We start from the raw sequence: 19,026 nt of genomic DNA on the forward strand, positions 1-19,026 counted from the left end.
CCTCCAGCACCACCTGGGTGCAGCATCCACCTGGCTGATACGACGGCAGCCATAGTGAGCACAGTACGCTCACCACACAAGTAATACATAACTGAATATTTACAACAGCCTGTTGTGGCGATGGGATAGTGCAACACGCTGTACAATCCCTCTCTCTCCTCTCCTGTCATGCGCGCCGCTCCTCGGCCAGGGGAGGGTCCAGGCGCTCCAGCCTCTCCGCCTTCTCGGGTTTCCTCCAATCACGGCGGAGCCTCGCCCGAAACCACGCCCCGCCCGCAGACCAAGGGGCGTTGCGTCTGAATGGGGCCGGGCGCTCCGGAGCTCCACCTATCCCACAACTCCCCTGAGCGAGGGAGGCCGGACAAATCAGCCGAGACCACGCCCCCCATCATGAATAATAAACAGGGTGAAAGGCCGAGGGTGAAAGGGCGGCCAAAGTCACGTGACGAGGTGAAACGCGTGTGTGTGTCTGTCTCTGCGCCGAGTTGGGGGAGCGAGAAGCAGGGAATTCACGGGTGGTTGTGTTCAGTAAGGAAAACGAAATGCCGAAAGCTAAGAAGTCTAGCAGGAGAAAAAAGTTCGATTACACCCAGAACCGGAAAAAACTGAAGCTCAAATTCAAGAAAGCTGCGGCTCCGAGGATCGAGTGGTAAGCGGCTCAGGGGACGCGAATGAGCGGAGATGTGTGAGATGGGCAGACCGCTCTGATCGCTGAGTGTTACCGCAGTAGCTGCGAAAGAAGACGGCCGAATCTTTGTATTTTTGTATTTTTTTTTGGGGGGGGGGCGATTTGTTCGCTGGTGTTTGCTCAGATTTGTCGCCGTGGTTCACCGAGTAATTGTGTGTGTTTATCCAGCGCGCAGATCCGGAATGCCTGGGATGACAAGAAGTCGGTGACACAGAACCTGAAAGAAATGGGTCTGGCTTTTGACCCGAACCGGTCTCTCCCGATCCAGAAAGCGAAGGTGTGTGAAACGGTCATGTTGGTAACCCATTTTTCCCCCACACGTAGGCAACGGATCTCTGTTCCTCCGCAGCACGCAGCTCGCACAAACACACAAGCATGCCGTGTTAACCGGGAGCTGTGATGTGGAGATAACACAAGGGCACGCGTGAAAACTGTGAGCCGACTCCGCCTTGTCCATCCTTTTAAATACAGAGTTAGAAGACCTAGCCGGTATACCGGGGATAAGAGCTTCGGGAAACCGAGACTGGGGTTTCGTTGTTTATCAGGTCGTTTTCTCTTGACAGGCTCCGTGTGTTTACCTGTTCTGACACAGTGATGGTCTTCTGCTATAGACGTTATTTCTGTTGTAGGTGACCGCAGTGGAGGCAGGCGTTTCGGAAGCGCACAGTACAACGGTGAAGAAACCTTATGTGCTAAACGGTAAGAAAGAACTTGTGCTGTCTGGTTTTTAACTGCGTACTTTTCATGCGATCTTTTGGATAAAGGATTTTTTTCCTGATCGAGCGATGTTTTGGAAAATAAACTCAAACATTACGTTTTTTCTCCATCACGTGGACTTCAAGGTTAGCCTTGAAGTCTGATAGAATTGATTCATTACTTTTTTAAAACAGGAAATTGTTTTGAAGATCGCATTGCTCTTTTGAAAGAGCTCACTGGGAAGTCTTTCTTTGCGTTTACGGATGCAGCCCTTTTTTCTTCTGAGTGGCCTGCCAGATCCAGGTTGGGTTTCAAAGCAGCTGGTCAAGTGTGCTTTCTCTTCCAATTGTATTTCTAATAAAACCTTGTGAAAGCCGGCCACACTGAGGAGAGGCCACAGTGTGAAGTCTTCTCTGATAGAGAGCCACTTACCATTAAATTCAAGCCCCATGGGTTGTGGTGGGAAGAGGGTGGATTTGGGATCAGACACCAATCAAAAATAGACGAACTTCTTTTAAGCAATGAATTGCACGCAACATTCTTACTAAAGAGCGTGCTTAAAGTAATTTAGGGGGAGGAACAAGATCGCAGCAGCGTCTTTTGACGCCCTGTATGTTAAAATATTTATAGACGAGGGGTGTCTGCGGTTCACCCAGCGTGCAGTAGTTCTGCCTCGGGAGTCTGGGAACCCTCAGCTGTGAGGAGATGTAAACTGTCAGTGGTAGATGTGTAGCTAGAGAGCCTTGTAATGTTGAGAACTGATTTGGGAATTTGATGGAAGAAAATGCATTTCATGTTGCATGGTTTTAACATTTTAAGTTTCCCTTTGTTTTGAGGTTAATGCCGATTAATTAACGAGCATTAATTACTTTGTGCTTCTCCAGAATTGGCAGCAGAGGCCAGCCTGCCTTCGAAAAACACAAGAACGCTGTCCAGTGACATGATCGAGTATGTACAGTACATGATACAGCAGCACAATGACAACTATAAGGTAAGACTCCTTCAGAAGTAGATTTCAGTTCCCGTTCTTCCAAGCACTGGGTTCGATTACACCCGTCAGCAATAGGGCTGTCTTCTTGCAGCATGGAAACCAGCTTAAAGACTTAATTGATCTTCAATTTGTGTTTTAAGTCATGCTTAGATGCAGGAAACAAATATTTACTTATTGGAATGGGCCTTTCTGGGAAACGAATAATGCTGAAAAGATGATCAGTTCTTCAGCTCCTTGTAGGGAGCTTATCCAATTGAAACTGTGGGCTAATCTGATTTGGGACGACAGGAAAGACTTCTGTCAGATGTACATGTATATTTTAGATTTCATTTGGTTTCATCTGCTAATGCCAAAACAGCAGGTCACACGAAGGGGACTTTTTTTCCACTTGAGTGCATCATTGGAGTAGCGTAGGTGATACACAGGGGGCTCAGCTGTGCAGGCTCCATAGCGCCAGTCCGGCTCACAGGCTCTGGCACTGGCTGGGCTGAAAAGCACAGGTGCCGAGGGGGTGTTCTGTTCCGATCTGACTTCATTTTGGTTTCCATCTTACAGGAAATGGCAAAGGATGAAAAGAACTACTACCAGGACACCCCCAAGCAGATCAAGAGGAAGGTGGAGCTGTACAGACGGTACCACCCGGAGGAGTACGCTGCCTTCATGGACTCCCTGAGCGACCGGAAGTGACCTCCTGCTTCGCTGGCACCTGGAAGGGCAGAGCTCTGCCTGGAGAAACATCACAGAGCGATCTTGCAGATGGACAGAGACGTGCCGCGCTGAACTACACCTCTGCTCTTTTAAAGCCAAGATATTGTAAGTGTAGGTGATGGAAAGCTGTTTCTTTGAGGTTGTGGTTTCATCCAGTCAGGACACAGAGATACACCTCCTGTTTGCTTTCAGCATTTTTAATTTGGTTTTCAGTTTTCTTGGTGCACATTTTAAGTGCATAGCCCAAGATAAAATGACACAAATCTCTGAAATATTAGCCAGTACACACTATTTGTAAAAGAGAACATATATTATTGCATTTATAAAATAAAATGGAAAAATTAAAAAAAACATTATGTACATTGTGCATGTTAAGCCAGTCTTGTGTTTTTTCCTGTGAGGTCAAAAATATAGTACATTCACTGCTGTTAACAGTTGCATACAAAAACATAAACCAATGTTTATATTTTTTGCCTAAATACGTGCAAAACACTTGATTACAAAACTAAAATAACACCTCTGAATGTCATGATTTGTAATGTATAATTGTCACGCCCTTTCTAGTGAAATAATATATAAGCACAAAATATTGCCAGAAATGTTAAGATTTATCCACTCACACGAATGAAAAGAACTTTTACAGCTTGAACATTAAATTTACAAACACTGACATTGTAAACTATCTTCCATTGCGAGCTCTCCTGCTTATTGAAAAGAGAAGAGGAATACAGCACATGTAGTCTTCCATTAGACATTAATATTGACTAGTTGAAGCAGGACAGCAATGTGTTTGCTGTAATAAACAGCCGTGCCACGGTGTTATACTATGTAGTTATACGATCTGCTTTCCGTGCAGCAACACATGAAGTGAATTTTCCAATATAAAAGATTCATTTGCAGGACATCTACAACATTGCATGGTGGATTCCATGCTTGAATACAACAATCCACCCATTTCCTGTCTGCTTCTTTCAATTCAGGGTTGCAGGGAGCCAGGGCCTATCCTGGCCAGCAGCATCGCAGGGCAGACACACACTCACAGCAGGGCAATCTTTCCCAGAAGCCAATTAACCCACCCGCATGTCTTCCGTCTTTGGGAGGAAACCCACATGAACATGAACAGTTATCCAGTAACTGGGGGGCACTAGCGTGCTGCGAAACCTCTCCCTGGATCATCACGTTGGAGAAAAAATAAGAAGAATGCAAACTGGAGAGGAACTGTCGTGGTGATATTCCAATGACTTGGATGAGAAGCAGACTGTAGTTCTGGAAACACAATTAGTGCTTGTGCACAATTAGGAATTCCTAAAAGGTGCAACTTGCACAGAGTTTGCATGTGCAAATTGGAACATGAAAGCACAACAGCTTTAATGTTAAATAGTATATATACTTTTCTCATTGCATATTGGATCCTGAAGTCCCTAACATTGCATGATATATAGTAAAATATAACCTTTTAAATAATGGAAGTAAAAAAAACATGACAAATGTAATAAAAACTTTAAGTAAAAAAAACCTCTATGCACCAATAAGTGATTGCTCTTATCAAAATCTACAGTGTTTAACAACTCAAGCAGAGTGTTATTAGACTGGGAGAATTGGTAACCAGCATCCGAGCTCCATCTGCAAGGCACCACCTGAGTAAATAATAATAATAATTTCTTACACTTATATAGCGCTTTTCTGGACACTCCACTCAAAGCGCTTTACAGGTAATGGGGATCCCCTCCACCACCACCAGTGTGCAGCCCCACCTGGAGTAAACTGGGAGACACTGGATGATAACCCATTCCACAGGTATACACAGAGAGAAAACTGAGCCAATTGTGTTTCTTGGTTATCTCCACTGTGCCTCACCTGTGAATGACAGAAACTCTGTCATTCCAATTACAGTGTCCAAGTAGCAGAAGTTAGTAGAACTGGTAACTTCAATTCTTGGAGAAGCCAGTTCATGTCTTAGTGTTCCTAGCTACAGGAGCTTGTTTCTAGTCCCTCAAAGACTATTGATTGATGTGATGCTTTAAATCCATCTTATGTGAAATGTGATGTTTTTAAAGCATCCTTGATATCTGCATTAAATGGCCCCATGTGAAAATGGTGTCTGTAGTTTCACTCTTACCAAACCATAATGCCTTTAAGACGAGCTTCCACCATTGCCAGGACCAGTCCAAGATGCTACCCATAATTTAAAGAAGCAAGAGTTCTTAATTGTCCTCTGAAGAAGAAAAGAATAGGACCTTGGGGACGAGTCGTGCCGTCGAGCCTCTCCCGCGGCACCGAGCCCTCAGAGGGGGGAGACCAGCTGCAGGAGCAGCTCCCGCAGGGCCTGCAGGCTGCCGGGGGTGTCCGGCCCGTCCGCCGCCAGCTGGACGGCCAGGAGGAAGGAGCGCCTCTCGTCCCCCACGGCGTCCAGGGCGAGGGCGTCGTGCAGCTGCGACACGCCGAGCGCCTCGGGCTGGTCCTGAGGAGAGCAGGGACAGGCCAGGGCCACGTCACTCCGGGAGCCCAGCGGCTCGTTCATAGAAACCGTCAGCACGGGCCACACGTCAGCGAACCGCAGTGACGGGTAAATGTACAGTTACGTGTAAAACCTCCAATTTACATTGCAAAACAGTTCCCAAGTCCCAGGGATACACAGAGCCACGTTTTGCGATTCAGAACGAGGCAACACAACATTGTAGGCAAGCAGGCTTGTGAATCCATCTATTTTAAATCCAATAGAAATAGATACTGTACATTAAAAGGTATGGAAATTTAAAATGAGGAGCTCTGGCATTAAGAGAGAATACAACTATGACTGAATATCATGTAAAAACATGTATAGACACATCTGTGCCTTGTAGCTTGAGCCCTCACATCATCCAGAGCCGGGTGCAGAATCTCGTATTCCCAGCCTACGTGGGAACGTGTGAGTGGTAGCTTCTATCCCACAGTGGGTACAGTGCTGAAGGATATTCTGAAACTTCCCAGATCGACTTATCCACCACACAGCGCTCATCACAGCGTGCCTCTAACAGCGGCTCACCTGCTTGTTTCCCAGGACCACTAGTGGCAGCTGGGAGTTGGCCCTCAGGAGGCGATGGAGCTCCTCTTTGGCAAGAGGCAGCCTGTCTCGGTCCGCAGAGTCCACCACGTAGACCAGGATGTGCACTCTCCGCAGGTACTCAACCCAGTAGGACCGCAGGTTCTCACAGCCTCCGACTACAGGGGCACAGAGCAGAGCTCAGACCTAGACTCACTCCCGGGACACTGAACACAGCAGAGCTCAGACCCCGACTCACTCCCGGGACACTGAACACAGCAGAGCTCAGACCTAGACTCACTCCCGGGACACTGAACACAGCGGAGCTCAGTCACTGACTCAAAAAAACCCACACGCCAGCATGCGGTCGACGGAGAAGAAAAGCATCAGGCTGATTAGCAAGCAATTGTGCCGTGACGTATAAAGCCACAATGTCAGACTCCTCCCACATGTGCTTTAAGCAGGACGGTGGTGTAAGTACAGTAGCTGTGAGACCTCTAGGAGTTCTCTCCTCCCTGCTTGCCTGGCACCAGGCCGGGAGCCTACTCACTCTCCAGGAAGTCCAGCTGGCAGGCTGGCGTGTTCAGGCTCATGAAGTTGAAACCCCTTGTTGGGCCACAGCCTCTTTTCACCCCTTCTCCCGACAGGCCCTGCAGCACGCTGCTTTTCCTAGCTCCATCCAGGCCCAGGACAAGCACCTGCCTCTCCTGGTGCTCCTGCTCCTCCTGCAGAGCCGCCAAGAACAGACCGAAAGAGATGGTCAACACTGCACGCCACTCCAGGGCTTTTACGACTATTACACCTGCATCTGGCTGATCCTTTATTCAAAACCACTCCCGTTCGCACTCACTGATACAGCTTGATATCTACTGGAACAGTGCGGGTAAAATACTGTACCTCGCTCAAGGGTGCAACAGCAGTATCTCACCTGCGAGTCGAAGCCACAACCTTCCAGTTACAAGTCAGGGGTCGTGGTCCTGATTTAAGCTGATTTAAGCTGCTCGTTTGACAGAATGATACTCTTCCTTCTGAACCAGACATTCCAAACTAGTAAGGCAGCAGCACACATCTGACAGGTGAGGGTAACTTTGGTTTGGATGATCAGTGAAGACCCCACGGGACGGGCTGAAAAAGCAGGGGCGCTAACCTTGATTCTCCGCCAAAATTCAAAACTTCTTCACTCTTCCCAATCCCAAACCTCCCCCTGCTATGTCAGCTGATGAGATGTTTTTCATTTCTTCAAACTAATGTTGTCCTATAGCTGCTTTGTTATCTCAACCAGGAGATAGCAGGCTCGTGTTGAAACCAGTAAACATCTTTAAGTTGTAGTCTAACATGTTTTGCAGCAGAACACAGACGTTTTATGACGACCCCACTGAATATTCATGTAATCCGGTTACAGGAAAAGAAACACACTTGGTAACACTTTGACTACACACATCAGTCAATGCAAATGTAATCAAAATAAGTTAACAAGCTTCAAACATTCAGATTGGCTTGAATAAGAGCCTGCAGCTCATAGCACCTGAAATTACACACAATGTTGTTCCAAGAAGGTCATTTCAGTATTTTCTTCTAAAGTGCATTTTCCAGACATTTTTGACAGTCAGGAAGAGATAATAGTAAAGAGCAATATCTACTGGTAGTGGTCTCCACAACTGACCATTGATATGCTTCTCTGGCTTTTACTCAAGCTGGGCCCACAATTATTTAATTGAACCAATTAACTGTCTTTATTGATTAGAACACATTTTTTAGCCACTGACGAGAAGAGTCTTTACTTGCACTTGGAAGGTCTTCTGGAGGTTCAAGATCCCACACAGTGAGGCGGATTTATAAATTGTTGACCTATGTAGCACGCATGCCCAGACCACACCAGCCTCCCAAGCAGACGGGTTTTTTTTCTCTATAGTCTATGGAGTAATTTAAAATGGGCAATTAAACATTCGAGTTAGCAGCCACATGTATTCCACGGCATAATAAATCCTCAGTTACAGCCCGACAAGGTGCCGAGTGTTCGGACAATCCGTCCTCTCTTCCGCTCTGTCTCACGCAGACATTTTAATGCAGCTTATCCACTACTGAATTCCTCCTGGAGGGTCGGGCTCCGTGTTGGAGTGCTGGGGTGCTGGAAGGGGGTTCTTTTTTATTTCTTGGTGTATTTGGTCTGGGATTCGTGTTTTGCACCGCTACAACCACAGTAAAGCAGGGGTTCTCTACCCTGATTCTGGGGGAACCCTTGTCTCCTGGTATTTGTTCCAGCTGAGCTCTTAATCTCGGGGTAATTGATTCTGTTTTTCTACACGAGGCAGATTAAGTAAATAATTAAAAGCTTTGAGAGGGATTTGCAATCGGTGTCAATCCTGTACTCTCTCAGTTCCCGAACACCCTTTATAAAACAATGGCTGTATTCACTGAAGGAACATCTGATACGTTGTCATTCTCACCTGTGTCTGTTCATCCTCAGCTGTCATTATGAGCTGTCTGGTCAAGAATAAGGGTGAGCAAGCGGAGGAGAGACTGCTTACAGTTAAGCATGCTGAGGTTTCTGACGCAAAGCACTTGCGGAATATTTCTGAAACTCAGAACTGAGAGCAGAAATGTTACACAGAAGTCCAAAGCAGCAAGCAGATCAATGAAGCCGTCAATTGGCGCTACAGATGTAGAGCTCAGCTGGAATGAACACAAGCAGACACAGGGCTGTGAAGCACTGCTCTTCTAAATCACAGCTCGAGATTTCCGAGTTGAGTCATCTGCACTAAAATGACCAAAACATTTGAGACAGTGTGTATTTTAGTCAAAAGTTAGTATTGTGCATTTAAATTGCCACTGTTTAAAACGGTCTTGAAAGCATTTCCCTGATAGTTCTGTTTTTAAGGTGAAGTTGGGTTAATATGTCATGTGCCTGGCCTAGTTTTTTTACTTCAAATAACAGTAACTGGCACTTCTCATTTGGCTGGACAGAAAGCGTGATTAAAGGAATATAGCATTTAATCAATTTTAGATATATTTTAAACAAAAAAGTAAAGTGTTTTTCAATTGCATTTCCTACATATTTAATGGGAATAATTCTGGCTCTGCTAGGGTCCAATAGGTGGACGTAAAAAAGTGATCTGGTACTCTTCATGAAACAATACTTCATTGTTCTCAAACGGACCTACGGCAAACTGTAGTCTTATTCAACAAAATCAATTCATCTCTGGCTGTTCGACACCAATCAATGACCATACGTCTACTTTAGTGTTAATAAAGACGTCTTCTTGTTTTTGCATTGGTGGATCAGTATCATCGTGTCCGACAACTAGTTCACAAGCGATTAAGGAAGAGAGCAGAACCACAAAATCACAACTGAAAAGGCAATTGTGTTGGCGAAGTGTGTGGAAAGGCGCTCTTGTGACTTTACGCTGTAAGATAATTAAATATATCTGGTAGGGTGAAGCCTTTTTATGGACGTTTTATGTATCCCTCCTCGAAGCAGCTCCGACAGGTTGGTGTTCCTGACCCAGTTACCTAGAATTCAATCAAAATACACTTTTTTTCAAACGAAGCCTTTCCGAGTTCTTCTCCACAGCGTTCGTATTTGAAGCTACACCTCTGTGGCCGGTGTCACCGGTCCTATAGGGATGTGACACCCCAGTGACATTAAGGGGGTCCGGACTGTACTGTCCACGCAAACCCCTTTCCAGCCGTGCTGTCTTTGCAGAGGGCAGAGAGCAGACCCGTGTCCTGCCCATCGCCTGACCAGGACACATCGTTTCCTTTTCCCTTCTCCGGTCTTTTCCTGGCAGCCTGCTTGTGACCAGCGCCGAAATCAGGAAGTGAATTCCCTTAGTGGCGTCTTAAGAAGTAAAACCTTTGCACCACGCGAGAGCAATGCACACACACGCACGCACGCAAGCGTGCAGAAGAGCAATAAACGGGGCGTCCTGGGTCGAGGACAAAACAAGGCTTTCGCACAAGCGAGACATTTAGGGATCTGGTTTGAACAACGCGCCTTAAAACGACACCAATGTGTACCCCAATGTGTTTTGCTACCCCACGTCTGTGCACGCACCTGCCTCTCTCTGGTGACAGCACATGCACCAGCTGGCTGTCGCGGCAGAACAGACGGGAGATCACAACTGAAACGACACGTCACGACGTTATCTAGATCCTTTACAAAACGAACGCTTAGGGCTACGAGTTCGCCCAAGCAGCCGGGCGGGCGGGGACCTGCAGACCCCAGACCCCAGCAGATCCACGGGGGGTAGGAAGAGGACGGGATGCGACGCCTTTTCCCTTTTCGCAAGGCTCACCTCTGGGATCCTGTAGTAGTCCATCTCCGGGGACCAGACGCGCCTGCGGTAGAAATAGTTCCAGGCGATGAACAGCGCGGAGCCCAGAGCCGCCACCGCGGCCGTCAGGGCGATGGAGATGCGCCTGAGCAGCACCATGTCTCCGCGGCGCGACGCGCGGCATGAGCCGACAGGCCAGCAGGCTGGGTGACCGGGTTTTAAAAAAAAAAGAGAGAGAAAGAAGAAAAATCAGCACATCAGCCGAGACACGTGACCGAGATAAAAAAACTGCTCGCCCAGCACACGCCCGTCCTATCGCCGCTCAGAGGCGAGCGACACACGCTGACGACACTTGGAAGGGAGTGACCTGCCTGCAAACTGGCTGAAGTTTCGCACAGGAATAAAAATAATAAAAAAAAACTTGTTAGTCCAGCGTGGTCCTCCTGAATCCAGAGTGAGTGTAGCGCATCTTAAGGACCTACCCTCTTATTAACCGGTGGTTTCGGATCTCCTGGGTTCGGGTATCTTAGGGTTTCAGGTTTGCCGCATGAATGAATGTTAGACACTTGAATGCGAGTCTCTTCCTAATTTTGAGTTCTCCCTCCCAGCGTTTCACTGTGCAAAGGCAGTGCTTCAGGAAATACTCGCAGACATACGACGTTTTGCGTTTCGGTAACTAGCAAGGCAAAATCGTGGGCTATTTTTAATTTTTAGCTTAAGGGTGAAGAACTATTTCTGAAACGATTTGTTTTAGTTTTTTTTTATTTAATTGAGGACGGCTGCCAGACGGTTAAAGCTGAAACAAGTCCTCTCACATCGGCCGGCCGGCCAGTCCGGTCTGAGATCTCAGCCGAGGACCTTCAACGCTGGCGCGACCTTTTCTCCAGGCGACGTTGGTGTGGAAAAACGTGTTGGGAGTCGACCATCTCTACACCCTGACCAAGACTCTACAGACTCTTTGGTTGCAAATAATTCCAACACTAAACACCAGCGCGCCGGCACCAGGCATATATCAATACTGCTCAATAATTTATCGATGTCACTTATTTCCCCTGCACATTAGCGAACAGGGGGGCAGCAGAGAAGACACACAGTGGTCAGTGCAATCGCTTTATATAACCTGTTATTGGGTGTTACTAACTAGGGCGAAGCAAAGGGGAATCAAGCAGCCGATCACACCAAGAGACAACAATATCGTTTTCTACGAACTCGTTCCGTTCTGCCGTTCTGTACACCTTTATAAGACCATATAAAAACCGCTCACCGCATCCCTGCAACGACGAGTCGCTATGACTTCGGGGCCAATTTCGGAAAAAAGGCGAATTTCTATTAAAAGGACGGATGTTCATAGGTACAGTAATTGGAATTATTCTTCATTATCATCATTACTATAACGAATGAAATCTTTCGAGTCCCCCCCAAGGCAAAGATTGCTTTCAGGAAGTAGGTACAGCCGATAGATGGTGCTGTTTAATTATTATTAATTAACCTGATTAACGCTTTCGCTGTGAGAGGTTTACACTGACACCAGTTAAACGGATGGGATGGACTTGAACAAGCAGGTCACAGCTCCTTACTTCAAAGGATTTGAACCCACGACCTTGCATGCCGAACATCTTTCTTTGAGGAGCCTCTGCGCAATACAGCCACCTGAGAGCTCGCATTAACAGCTGAGCGCAATACAGCTGTGGTGACATGGTAAAGCCTCACAATGCAAATATTTGTCATGTATTCATGCTCCGTTATTGTGGGAATCTTAAATCGTTTTCTAAACGAGTGCTGCGTTACCCTGTGTCCGGAAAAAAAAGTACCCATTCTGTCAATCCATTTTCAATAACCGCTTACTCCAATAGGTCACTCATTCATTAGATCTAGTAAATGCTGTCCAGGACAGGGCTGTGGTTACTCATTAATAAAGTGTGGTAAAAGTTCTATGTTAAACAACTCTTATGTGTCAGTTATTATTCGGCTGTCTTTACTGAACTCCTGGCAAATACAACTGGAGCGTGGGCGTCAGGTCCTATATTGTAAACCAGCAGATTCACAGTTAGAGCACAGCTACCGCATATCCATTGACAGACACGGATAGTTCCACCACAGCAACAGATGTCTGAGAAAATCCACAAATGAAAAAAAAAACGAATCAATTTCTCTTCCGACAAAATCAATACGATGTGTGTGCTGATTTCAAGAAACCCGTGTTTTTGTTAATGTATCGTTAAGAAGTCGTTGTTTTTATAATAGGTTATCGCTGTACTGTTCAGATGAAATTAAAATGTAACCAACATCGACGTTTGAACACGAAGTGTTTTGGGAATTGAGCTTTTTAAAGGTTGATAAGTGTTTGTGGCAACAAAGTTACTTTGTATTTTGTGATCCGCAGGTGTGTACATATTTATTCACCATGCAATATTGTAACTTCGGGCGTATTGATGTCAGCGCATGAATTTCGCAATGGGTCGCAAATTGTAGACACGCAGCTGAAGGAGGCGCAGCGACATTGCGCTTCTGCTTTCTGCTGTTCAGTCTGAAACTAACCTCTCCTCTTCCTCTTTTGCACCCCTCTCACGGTCACAGATCTGTACATACGCTCCGCGGTTTATTCGTTGATGCGAATTTCAGCTCAAACATTACTTTCACATTCGGACGCGAGGCCTAGTGATCGGGTCTGCGCGATGTTATGGTATCAGGTGCCGGACAGGGCGCTGTAGTTGTTGTTGTTGTGTCCTCTAGCTAGACATTTCGCCCAATTATCCCCATTTTGCACGTACAATATATACGTCTAGAAGTAAATCACTTTGCATAAAAGTGTAATCAGATTAAATGGGGAAAAAAAAACACTTATGCCAACTACACATTATTTCTCAAATTCCCTTCCTTGGACTGTTTGAGATGACACGATTACACGCCCTTAAAGGGACCACGGAAAGTCACGATTAAGCGACGACCGTCGATTTCGTGGCATTATTAATTTTTCAGCAGAGAGTTCTTCGGACGGTTGGACTAACACCTTAAGCTTTTCGTCGGTATACCCGTTTGCACCCTGATTATATTCCAGGTTTAATCATCGCCGCGTCTGCAGAACAGAGAGATTATAAAGGCGTTATAAACAATAAGATGCCAATGGGCTCACAAACATTTTACAATAATGAGACATTTTTCCATGCTTTATTATTACCTCACCAAAAAAAAAAAGGGTCCCGATGATCGGCATCCCCAGCAGCTGTTATAGCGTACCCTTATCTTTCCATGATTACGGCGCACATTGCAAGCTACATCTATTAGTGTTATTACGGTAATCACCTGGATGACGTAACCCTACCCGCAGCATCACGACAGTGAGAACCAGTACACAGGGAGGCAGGGACACTGTCCCTTTAAGAAAAACATTTCCCCCCCCCCCCGTGTGCGTGTGTATTTTTTAAAAACAGAAATCAACAATAAAGCTAACTGACGAAAGCGCGTTGTCGGCGAAAGAGTGGAGCTGTTGGACGAGGCACAGACGGGCAGGAAAGCCGGGCGATGCCCATCTGGAAAGCGCTCTGAATTTGCGGCGTGGAGAGGAGGAGGAGGAGGAGGAATATGGTGGCCACGGCAAACTAAAGGCAGGTTTTGGACAACATCGAAGCCAAGCCGCGGAAGGTCGCACCGGGCAGCGATGGAGTGGCGGCGAGCGCCGGGGGACTGGGAGCTGCGCTGGGGGACTGGGAGCTGCAACTGGCGGCTGTGCCGTGACCAGTGAGCCCTCCGGCGGGGGAGGCTGTTGTCCGCGCCGGGATAGCCGAGGCGCATGGAGTAAAACGTGGGTCCCGCACCGAGGGGAGAGTGCCGTCGGACGAAATACTCCCGGCCGAGGCGATGCTGGATAATCCGCCCGACAAAGTTTTGAATTGTTGACGGGAATCGGGAGCGGAGGAAGACCCCCCCCTCGTCCCCCGCCTCTCCCACCCACCCGAACCCCCGCCGTGTTGGGGGGCACAAGATAATCATCTGGATTTTTTTTCCTTTCTCCCCTGCTGTTGGGTTAGCTGTCGCTTTTTTTTCGTTATTTTCTACCTGCGTTTGGAGAACTCATAGCGGGGGGGAAGGGGGGAGAGATCGTTCGTGAAATTAACGAAAAGAAAGGAAAAGGCGCATCAATACGAATTATTACTTGCTGGAACCCTAACTTTTTTTTTAAAAAGTGTTGACAGGTCGCTTGCTTCACCTGTTCCATCGGGAGGGGGGCCGTTCACATTGCTGTCTGGACCGTGTGCTGTGTCGATTCCTCTCAGGTGTACCTTTTAACGGCATCTTGTTTTTTACACACACACGCAAAAAAAAAAAAACCCACAAAAAAAAGGCATCCAGAACAAAATTACATGGAGACTCGCCTGACATGCCGAGGAAGGAGTTACCATTGCCGCAGGGTTGGGAAGAAGCCCGGGATTTTGACGGGAGGGTTTATTACATCGACCACATCAATAAAACGACGAGCTGGATCGACCCCAGAGACAGGTAGAGATCGGGCAGGAGGGGGGGATCCACAGCACCTGCGTGTAAGGAAACCCGGGAGACAAAGTTTCCTTTCTTCTGCCTGTGCGCGGCTACATTACCTGCTACTCATAAGCCGCCGCTCCGCTTAGAAAGTTCAGTGGCTTTGGCGCCGGGGATCCTGCGCTAGCCGCCTCACGGCGAGGGAAAAGGATTTGGGATTTTAGAGGGCTAGCTAGGGTTCCCGACGTTCAAATCCGTCTGTGGGTCTCCCCTTGTCTATACCCACCCCTTTCTGCTTTCTCCTCTCTCTGGTGATTTTATACCTGACCCGCCGCACGCCAGTTTTTATTATTTTTATTATTTATGTTCTCAAGAGCAGATCAAGTGTTTCATGAAACGCAGATAACGCTCGTATGCAAAAAAAAAAGTTGCAGAAAAAGCTCGGTACTGAACCGTCGAGTCGTTTCTCCCTGACGAACGAGGCAGAGTTCCGAGAGTCACGGCGAGGATGACTCGGACGTGCAGTATCGTCTTTCTCGTTTGTAGAAACGTGAGCATTGGAAAGCAGGTGCAGTCGGGGCGGAAAAAAAAAGTCCTTGCTTTCCATCCTAGAGTGAAAATGAGGATGGCACGGCGCTATTGCATTAGTGGAGGGGAGTTTGAAACGTAAAGTCATGTTTTAAAATGATTAAAATCCTAACGTTGGCTCCAGTATCAGGACAAGCAATTAAGGGAATTATAGAAGCTTTGAATGAGCAAATGCTTTCGAGTGGGGATGATTTAAGGTGACTTTGTTATCGTTTAATCCAAAGGTTTGCCATTAGCTCTGTGGTAGATATGTTCCAAAATTTTAAAAAAATGCCGATCATTTGTAAAGAAGTCACGAATAACAGACATTTTGTCATTTGGAGTATTTTGGAGGGGCCTTCATGAGCTGAACTAATGAAATCAATTGATGAAGCGGACGATATAATCAACTTTATATTGTTTTTTTTAATTTAAAAAGCCAAATAATTCAAAGTTAATGAACTGATGTTTACGGTCCCGACTTGACATTTTCTAGAATGTATTGTGCTCCAGAAAGCCTGGCAAGAGACGTGCTGAAAGTTAGAACTTCATCTCATGAGACACACTGTAAGATAATTATTTTAGCTCTAGTTGGTGGTTTATTTCGGTCTCGTCCACAACCGTTGTTTTCTGTTTTATGATTGTTGCCCTGCACGAGGGGTGGCGCATCCGGGTCCTCGGGCCCCGGCACCTCGAGAGCTACACGTCACGTATTACCTGCCAGGTCTGAAAATAAAAAACATACTTTAGTGCTGTGTTTTTGTAGCAAGTAAACGTAAGATAAGTTTTAAAAATACAAAGGGACAACTAAAAGCACATGGGATGTATTCAGTTTGAAACATTGTCTTTAACAACAACAACACAATATTTTAAATCCGTAATTCTTCTAAGATTACTAACACATTCCAGGTTTCACTGGCGTACTACAAGATCCCCCACAGAAGTGGTCTGAATTAACACCTTAATCCAAAGAGGTGCGCTTGTGCTTTTATTGCTACTCAAGCCACGTTTGAAATTCTGAGAGTGCCGGACGCCGATGCGAGGCTGGGTTTTATTGCCCGGTGGAATGCAAGAGGTCAGCCTGGTCTCTAGGATACGGGAAGGGCAGAAGCGTAAACACGCACCCAGAGCCGCATTCCTAGAATGCATTTCACAGAGAAGGGGGGGCGGACGGAAGACAGGGTTGCGCTGAGCTGAAATTAAGTGCTTAGGTACATAGCCATTAACCGCCATTACCAGACACTCCCCATGAGCAGAGCTGAAGCGCAGGACGTACTAGTGGGCCAGGTCCTGCTGAGGAGATGGATTGCGATGTGTACACTAACACAGAGATCAAACATAACGAAGGTTAGGGACTGAGGAGGCCACCAACCACATCACAAGTCTTTTGGTCTTCCGCTCCTGATCAACCCGAGGGTTTTTCTCGAAAGAAGTCCGAGCATCGACTTCAACCAGGGGGCGGGGTAGATTGTTCGGCACGCCCAGGACCCTCCGTGTAAAGGACTGTCTCCTGTCCTGCTCCCAGGACCTCATCCAGCTGCTCGGTTGGTGACGGATGCACTGTGCGACTGGAGCAAACAATATTGGGTTCGCCCCCTCTGTAACGCAGTTCAGAGAGAGGCTCTGCGCACTTCGCCTTCAGGCGCCTGTGCAGGAATTGTGCACTCTCTGGATTTGCCTGTCAAGGGCAAGGGACAGGTGACCTGGTACCCAAGGAGGGTCTGAATCGTTGGCGATGTAGCCAACGTCTGGGTGTAGCACTATTCCAGGCTGCTCTTTTGGTGTTTGAGTTATGGGCTTGTGAGAAGGGAGACGTGGGGTTTACCTGCTTGCCTGGTTTGAGATGTAAGAGACGTGGATCTGTATTGGACGGTAAAACAGGGCACATCCAGCCATGAATATGTGCACCATTTACTCAACGGGAAACTGTGTGGCCAGTTTCTCCATCAAGTGTCCTCGGGTGTTGGGTTTTGAAGGTGGCTGGGGAGGCTCGCTGGAATGTGCGCCGCCTGCCCCGCGCCCCTGGATTGGATGAAGAGGTCAGCAGCTGGCTGGGTGAAAGCTGGACGGTTTGGCCAGGACAGCGTGTGGGCCAAGTGGCAGGAGAAGCTTTTCATGAGAACAGTGTTGGTCTGTAATGTTTGCAGAATGGCTCCCTGATCTGTGCCTCGCTGAGATCTCACCTTGCCATCGTGATGTTCGGAGACTTACTCCAGTCTGAAGTGCCCAGCAAGGCGTCTAAGACTCAGTGTAGCTGTCTAGTGGGCTCCCTTGTATGACTCCCAAGTGCGTTGCATAACTACTGAGTTCATCCACCCAATCGATACCCAATCGATACCCAAATCGATAACCTCTCCGACACTGTGAATTTGCAGTGATTAGTTGTCTTGCAGTTAACTTTCCCCTGTGGTTGAGCACTCACATTTTCTTATTTCCTGTCATTGTAAATTCATGGACCCAGCTTGCTCTCTGTTTTTAGTACTGTACATGTTTTTAACTAAAGGTTTAATCAGAAGTTTAACTAGATACACTAGATTGTAAATCCATGGGGTATCTCAGCATTATAGTCTCTCTGAATCAACTGCCTTGGAATGGAGCTGTCATTGACACAATAAGAAGCCAAGATGAACAGGACAGTGGATGAAAATGCCTGCCCTTGTTTTTTTATACCATTTCAGTGGAATATAACTTTTCTTACGTGGGGTCTTATAAAACTGTAACTTTTATAGCAACATCATTAAGAGCATTGCACGTGTTTCCAGTTTAGAACCCTATGCTATTAAAAAGGGGAGCAGTGTGGAGCTGTGTGGAGCTGTGGACAGGGCTCTGGGTTTGTGAATGGAAGGTCGTGGGTTCGAATCCCAGGTGAGACACTGCTGTTGTACCCATAAGCAAGGTGCTTCACTGAAGTGTTCCAGTAAGATACCTAGCTGTATGAATGGGTGCAAATGTTAGATGCTTTGTAAAAAAGCACCAGCCAAATAAATCAGAAATGAGAAAAGAGTCATGCTCACTAAAATCAAATATTTGAACATCAAGGAAACAAAAGCGAGCAAAATGTCACATCACATTTTACATAGCTGTTCAAAGAAATGGAAATCCTGGAATCGCTGCTTTGCCCAATGTAATCGTGTGCAATGCTGATAGAAATCTGTTCACATCCTGAAGTGTACCCAGCACCAGTGGACTGTGTAGTGGAAAGCTTTGCTTGGTGGTGGCAGTGGATGCCCAGGGGCACTGCAGGCTTGGGTCTCAGCAGCAGTTGGTGATGGTGCCTCACCTGTAATCTTGGCAATTACAGAAATGAAACTGGAAAGCAGAAGTCCAGACAGAAGGAAGTCTTAATGCAAATGACCTCAGACCAGTCCTTCTCTTGTTCATTCAACCCTCTTTCTGGAAGAAGAGGGATTTCACAGGGTCAGAGTTCAAGACGCCTGTGGTGGCAGAAAATAATATTTCTGAGCACCTATAAGCAATTCCCCACTCTACACGTTCACAGTTTTGCTAGAATTTTTTGGACGGTCTCCATCTTGCGCACACATCTCCGTAAAGTTTTATTCTTGGCCATAGGTGATACAAACATGAATTGGTTTGCATAGGGCTG

The 19,026-nt window shown here is 46.8% G+C and overlaps 3 protein-coding genes across 4 annotated transcripts in view; 2 read left to right on the plus strand and 1 right to left on the minus strand.

Moving 5' to 3' along the window:
* The first annotated feature begins 422 nt into the window (after positions 1–422).
* nop16 (NOP16 nucleolar protein homolog (yeast)) lies at positions 423–3,458 on the plus strand. Its single transcript, XM_006632096.3, has 5 exons — positions 423–649; positions 857–965; positions 1,318–1,387; positions 2,269–2,375; positions 2,931–3,458. The coding sequence occupies exons 1-5, from the start codon at positions 543–545 to the stop codon at positions 3,060–3,062; spliced, it is 525 nt and encodes a 174-aa protein (XP_006632159.1). The 5' UTR covers positions 423–542; the 3' UTR covers positions 3,063–3,458.
* arl10 (ADP-ribosylation factor-like 10) lies at positions 3,265–14,993 on the minus strand. 2 transcript variants are annotated; one of them, XM_015349796.2, is made up of 5 exons: positions 14,975–14,993; positions 10,401–10,582; positions 6,656–6,830; positions 6,109–6,284; positions 3,265–5,544 (listed from the first exon to the last, which is right to left on the minus strand). In XM_015349796.2, exons 2-5 carry the CDS (start codon positions 10,536–10,538, stop codon positions 5,368–5,370), a joined length of 666 nt encoding a protein of 221 aa, XP_015205282.2. In that variant the 5' UTR covers positions 10,539–10,582; positions 14,975–14,993; the 3' UTR covers positions 3,265–5,367. The 2 variants fall into 2 exon arrangements, with proteins under 2 accessions (XP_015205282.2, XP_006632160.2); XM_006632097.3 differs by lacking the exon at positions 14,975–14,993 and having other exon boundaries at positions 3,265–4,174; positions 5,321–5,544; positions 10,401–11,717.
* The window catches only part of wwc1 (WW and C2 domain containing 1), a 37,785-nt gene continuing 32,469 nt past the window's right edge, over positions 13,711–19,026 (plus strand). Inside the window, exon 1 of the mRNA XM_015349794.2 lies at positions 13,711–14,876. Coding sequence (XP_015205280.1) covers positions 14,758–14,876 — 119 coding nt within the window. The 5' untranslated portion in view covers positions 13,711–14,757. The remainder of the gene's footprint in view (positions 14,877–19,026) is intronic.

Source organism: Lepisosteus oculatus, chromosome 11 (genome assembly GCF_040954835.1).
Source record: "Lepisosteus oculatus isolate fLepOcu1 chromosome 11, fLepOcu1.hap2, whole genome shotgun sequence".
NCBI classification, from domain to species: Eukaryota; Metazoa; Chordata; class Actinopteri; order Semionotiformes; family Lepisosteidae; genus Lepisosteus; species Lepisosteus oculatus.